At 42.6% G+C, this 6287-nt stretch overlaps 1 protein-coding gene across 1 annotated transcript; it reads right to left on the reverse strand.

The window, feature by feature from the left end:
• Positions 1 to 448: 448 nt before the first annotated feature.
• Positions 449 to 4785, reverse strand: pnocb (prepronociceptin b). Its single transcript, XM_071530851.1, has 2 exons — positions 4648 to 4785; positions 449 to 1102 (listed from the first exon to the last, which is right to left on the reverse strand). The coding sequence occupies exons 1-2, from the start codon at positions 4783 to 4785 to the stop codon at positions 449 to 451; spliced, it is 792 nt and encodes a 263-aa protein (XP_071386952.1).
• Positions 4786 to 6287: the final 1502 nt, after the last annotated feature.

The following is a 6287-nucleotide window of genomic DNA, read 5'->3' on the forward strand; positions in this document are numbered from 1 at the left end:
TGCAAAAAACTGCTGAAACAATAACTTAAGTCCCATCCACACACATGCTTGAAAGTGCATTCATCATAATCTTAAGTGTCAGACCCCCAGGTTTCACCTCTGGTGAACAAACTTGTGCTGAACCACTTTTCCAATCTCATTTGGCCCCTCTTATTATACCGACACACAAAAATATTCAATTGCACTTATCTAATTTCTTTTATTTCACAGAATGGCATGTAAATATGCTTAAGAAGGACATTATGGTCATTATGGTCATTCCTTGTTACTTATAGACACAAAGAGAGGTGCAGCGAGATGGCATACTGTGTTCTTCATATGATGATAACGTCACAGTTCAAATTTGAGTGAGCTGCTGAAAACATGATTTGCTGAGGTAACTGGGGCAGGACTCTGTGAGAGCAGCCCAGCACAGGAGGAGGGTTTCGGGTTTCACTACAGAAATACATTACAGTTGGTTTTGCCTCCAAACCCCGGCAGCAGGGACGCTGTTGAACCTCCCACTGCGACTGCTCCTCATCCCCAGGTACTGCCTCAGCAGCTGGTTCACCCGTTTCTGACTGTTCCATTTGCGGGCAGATTTCCGGATGCCTATGAACCCGCCGTAACGCTTCTGCAGGGGCCTCGCCGGCGATCCAATCAGCTTCCTGTATCCATGGCGACCCCTCAGGAAGCCACCGAAGCGTTTGGATAAGTCGATGGCTTCTGAGTCCTCACCCTCATCCCCCTCTAGCTGGCTGTCCCTCACTGCTTCCCTCTCCTCCCTCGCCTTCCTCTCTTCGTCCTCCAGACCGAGATCCAGACCCGGCAGGCCCTCCCCCTCTTCAGCGGATCCCAGCAGCGATGAGTCATACTGGGCACTGCGTTGCTTGAAGGGAGCCTCATTCTGACCCCTATCCTGGAAGCGCTCTGCTGCAGCAGATTGCAGCAGCTCACCATCAGAGTCCAGGTCAAATGGGGTCAGATCCAGCTCCTCCACTGTTCTCTTGGACAGAGCGCCTCCCGCAGGAAGCGAAGGATATTGTGACAGCTTGACGGCACGATTACACAGCTCCCAGGTGAGGGAGGAGGAGACGTGACCCTCACACTCCAGCAGACACACCTGCAGAGGGAGAGGAGACAGGGGGGTGTTAAGTTAGATACATGCTACAAGATTTCATGAGAATTTCTTTGAATAACTTATTAATTCAAAAGATCCCAAATCATTGTGCTGCAAGAAATGATCTGTGAAAAACATAATGTGAATTCCCTCTATGGTTTCCTAAATTTCTGTGAGATAATTGAGCTAAATCTGTTCAAAATCCCATCGTGTGTACTGACTTTTGGTGATGATGAAACTATGTGTTTTATCAATGCTAAAGGGAGACAGTTTGAACATTGCAGTTTCCAGTGGCAGCCATGTTAGCTCCAAAATCATGTTCCATAGGAAGCAATAGCTGAACCTCTTCTAGTTGATTTTGAGAGTATTAGCTATGTTACTATGGCAATGGGAAGACATTAACACATATTTACAGCTAACATTAGTTCCAGCAACATAGTGTAGTGCAACTTTCAAGCCTCATTTCTCCTTGAGCTTCACTCATGAAAAATGACACAGAGCACAATAATACAGTCCATGAAACAGAACAAGATCCCCATCAAATCACCCATAGAAAACAAATGAAGATTCCCAGACACAAAATTCACCTCTGCTGTGTCTTTTATTTTGTGTGCCGGAATCCTCATTTGTTTTCTATGAGTGTTAATACTGCAATACCAACTTTCAGACCCAGGCTGAGAAAACAGTCTGTGACCTGGATGGTCTGCGTGTCGTGGGATTTAATGGGTCTTGTCCCTGCTGTGTTCAGCATATATGAAAAGTTATGTGCCAGCATCAGATGTCTATCATTTGATAAATGTGACATCTACTCCTTCAAACTGATTGACGGCACAAAATTGAAACAAATTATGGTACATTTTGAAGGACAGCAGGTAAATTAAGTCTTTTGTTGTCAAAATGATCAAGTTTTTTCAGACTGGTTCATGTACATTTTTGAGATATTGAATGACGAACTTATGGTAATGACTTTTTTTTCTCCTCTAAAATGCAAATAGTGTTTTGGCAATGAAATCTTCATATGGAGTGAACTGCTGGCAGTGCTGAGCCTGTGATTCAGTGTGCGGTTTTAATAACCTTGATGCTGCCAGAAGCCTCTCGATAAGTTTATCAGCATGAAGGCAAAGGCAAATGAAGTGAAGGCATAACATAACCTGGCAAAAGTCTCTCCATCAATGACTGTAAGGGAACCAAATGGTCCATAAAAGGTAAAAGAGTGTACAACCAGGACAGAAACCCATAAAAGTGGATCCATTATGGTGTTATGCGTTTACTTTGTGCGTCTCCTGCCAAAAAAAAAGGAATTTGAGCAGCACAACAACATGTTTCATGGTCTTTGGTCGAAATACTTTAACAGCAAGTTTTATTCTACATGATAACTATTTTTCCCTAAATATGTAACCTGTTGACTCCTGTTCTCTTAATTGAGGCAAAATTTAGCTTCTATACACTTCCAACTAAAAAAACAACCCAAAAAATAAACATGGAGCATGAGTTTTCCAATTAAAATATACCTGGAAATACAACTCTAGTTTATGCTGGAACTAAATAGAGACTTGAATGCATCTACAACTCTCTTAAGCTCCAGAGCCCTGTGAGTTGAGGTAAGAAGCAAATCCCATTTACTCCTCGAATCTCGCTCAAATGAGATAAATTGCATTGTTATCGAAAAACCTGCTCACATCAAAGGAATGAGAGGAGAGGGAGTTCCGCTGTGAATCTATCAATGGAAATTAATTATCCGTCGTAAATGAAATGAGCACACCAGGGGATTCTCCACGTCAGATCAATGGAGCAATCTGAATGAGTTTATGAGTAAGAGGTAGTGTGTGTGTGTGTGTGTGTGTGTGTGTACTTGTATTTCTATACTTGTGAGGACCAAATATCCTCGGTTGGGCTTGGGTTAAGATTAAAATTTGGATTAAGATTAGGTTAGGTTAAGGTAAGAGATAAGGTCAGGCATTTAGTTTAAAGTGGGTTAGGATTAGGTCAAGCCCACCATAATTAGTCAAAACCACGATAATCAAGTCCAATTCAAGTGCAAGACCAGGTCCAATCGAGTCCGAGCTCAAAAGGGCTCGAAACCAATTCAAAACCAAGTCCTGAACAAACCGAGTGCTATTCAAGTCCAAAACAGAAATATGCAATAAAGAGGGTATATGTCTGTCTAAATGCAAAAATGACACATAAGGTGTTGCTTCATTTTCTCTGGATGAACAGATATAGATTTGCCTGCAAAGGAGCTCTACATCACACCTTTCAGCATCCATTGGCATGGATAAAAAGTGCATTGGAATGCATGTAGCTAGCCATTTTGTTGGTGATCAGGTGGAAAAAAGCATGTTGTGCATCTTTAAAAAAAAAAAAAAAAAAATGCTAAGAAAAAGTTGAGTTAGGCAAAACAAAAATTTAGTTGACATCCAATAGGGGCCAAGACCAAGACAAGTCCAAGTTCACAGAAAAGTGGACTCAATTATGGATTCAAGTAGCCCTGGTGTATGTGTGTGTGTGCACTTATGTGTGTGTGTCCCTCCCTGAATGCATCTGTGGTTCCTGCCTTTATAACAAACACTGTGGCCTTATGCACTCTCTCAGTCTGAAGTGGGAAACAATGGAATTGCTCAGCGGATTCCATCTGTGCCTCAATGGGAAGCCGGCTAACACAATGAGAAGCTGATAAAATGTGTCAGTCACCGTTGCAAGCCTGGGCTGATGATACTGAGCAGCAGTCAATTACATAGTTCTATTACCACTTTCCAAAAGGTCCCAGCTGTCTTTCTCTGCATCATTATCAGCTAAATTAGCCGTCCCACCGCTATTCACGGACGCCCACAGACTATTTTTACACGGTGACGTGTCTCGGACTGTTTGGAAAAGAGTTTCTGTGCTGAACTTTGGTCAAGTTCAGAGAGCATTCACATTCTGTCATTGCAGATGCTCTTAGGTGATTTCATCGCTTTTGGGTGAAAATCTTGCAGCCTTTTTTTTTAACCACCATGCATCTTAGAGTTTATCCATTGGGTATTGAAAGGGTTTCATCAGACCAATAATTTTCTCAACCCATAGAGGAGCATGTCATCCATCAATTGAAGTTAAAACATTACCAATGTAGAAGAGACTCTTTCACACACTGCTTCAGAATTGCAGTTAAGACTTTTAATGCAACTTTTGGTCGTCAGGCATAAATTAATTAAATAAAAAACATTACCAAAATTGGTGTTACGAGGTTTTCAAAACTTCTGTCTCCCACCCCCTTCACATATGCACACAAACACACAACACGCAGTGCCACCATGCAAACTGTATATAAGGCATTATGCAGATGCTGTTATCAAGAGAGATTTAAAATCATAATTTACGCAATCACAAACACAAACACACCTCTATCAGGGTGTTGAAGGCTTGCTGTAGCTGTGCCCTAACACACACACACACACACACACACACACACACACACACACACACAAACCACAGTGTTTACAAGGCATTTAGCAGATGCTCTGATCAACAGTGACTCACAATGACTAACAGACTGACACACACATACTCACCATGGTGTTAAAGGCTTGCTGCAGTTGCTGCTGCTGCAGGAGTAGACCACAGGCCACACATTCCCTCTGGCAGTCACTACGTCCGGGGGTGAAGAGACATGCCAGCAGCACCACCAGGCACCAGAGAGGGGTCTTCATCGCTCAGCCCAGACAGGCAGGGAGGAGGCGAGGGGACGAGCAGGAGCCGAGCAGGTGGAAGAGGCGTGGAGAGGGGAGTCTAAATGGGGGTCGACAGCTGGAGGATCTGGGTTGTAGGGAAATAAAGCCTAGGATCTGGGTCCAACCTGGAAGGAGAAACCAGACAGAGAGACGGGGGGAATTGGGTAAATTTGAATTTATAGGGATCATTAGCTGGAGGATTTGGGCTGTCAGTCAAAGTGTTTGTGGTTGAGCCAACACTGGGAGATGGACGCTGTGGGAGGTAAAGAACAGGGTTGGGGCCATTCATGAATTAGAATTGAGAATGCATGGTAAATTCCAATTCAATTTCTGCAGTTGGAATTGGAATTGGAATTGGAATGTCACCCAGCTCCAAGGAAACAGAATGTGAATTGAATTGGAATGACAGGAAACAGAATTGACTTCCATTAAATTTCATGAAATTCCACTTCTCGGAGAGGTTGTCACATTTTATGGTATTCAGTATTGACAATGTATAACAGTACATGTAATCTCAGATATATTTTAAGAAAACACAAAAAAAACATGGAATTTCACAGAATTTCACTGAATTAAATTAACCTGTAGGTTTTTTCCTCAGATGAATTGGAATTGATGAGCTCATTCATGAACTGACCCCATCCCTGGTAGAGAGAGCACAACCTGAAGCAATAAATGATAGAGGAACAAGCAGAGGAAATGTGTTTATTCTAATTGGTAAGAATTATCAACTGCAGGCTGGAGGTTTAGAGGTGTTGGTAGTGTTGGAGCACCAATGGAAATCATCTGACACAGTTGGTGGGATGTGTTTCCAACTTGAAGCCAAGCCTTAGTGGTTGTAGAGATCGGCCATAGACCAAACAACATTGGTTCAAGCCCTGTGTCAGCAAGTACCCACTCTGTGTCCTTGAGCAAGACACTTTTCCCTACAGGGATCTATAAAGTATTACATTATAAGATAAGATAAGATAAGATGAGATGAGATGAGATGAGATGAGATGAGATGAGATGAGATGAGATGAGATGAGATGAGATGAGATGAGATGAGATGAGATGAGATGAGATGAGATGAGATGAGATGAGATGAGATGAGATGAGACGAGATGAGATGAGATTGCACTTTATTGATCCCCTGGGGGAAATTCAGGAAGTCACTGCTGTTCCCGCCCGGTTAACAAGGATAACAAGCTAATAACAAGGTAGAAATAAGAGAGTAAATGTGTAAAACTTAGAAGAAAGAGGTTAAGTGGTGATAGAAAGCTATAAGTCTTTATGGCTGTAGAGAAGTGTAGCATGGAAATGACTGGTAGAAGTATTTAATCTGATGGCAGATGCAAGAGAGGGAAAAGGAGAAAATAAACAGGTAAATCTGCCACAAAGATGCCAAGGGCCAAGAAACTAGGAAAGGGGTTTCTAGCTGGGAGTGGAGATTTGGACGACCTGGGGCTAAAGGGTGGAAGTGTGGGAGTGTTATAAGAGGA

The sequence above is a fragment of the Centroberyx affinis genome, unplaced genomic scaffold (genome assembly GCF_046629955.1).
Source record: "Centroberyx affinis isolate AG114_WGS23_722 - 3 ecotype Tasmania unplaced genomic scaffold, CSIRO-AGI_Caff_v1 ptg001985l_1, whole genome shotgun sequence".
NCBI lineage: Eukaryota > Metazoa > Chordata > Actinopteri > Beryciformes > Berycidae > Centroberyx > Centroberyx affinis.

Coding starts and splice junctions, on each gene's coding strand:
- pnocb (XM_071530851.1), bottom strand. CDS start 4,785: ATGAAGACCCCTCTCTGGTGCCTGGTGGTGCTGCTGGCATGTCTCTTC. Junction 1,103..4,647: donor AGCAAGCCTTTAACACCATG/GTGAGTATGTGT, acceptor CTCCCTCTGCAG/GTGTGTCTGCTGGAGTGTGA.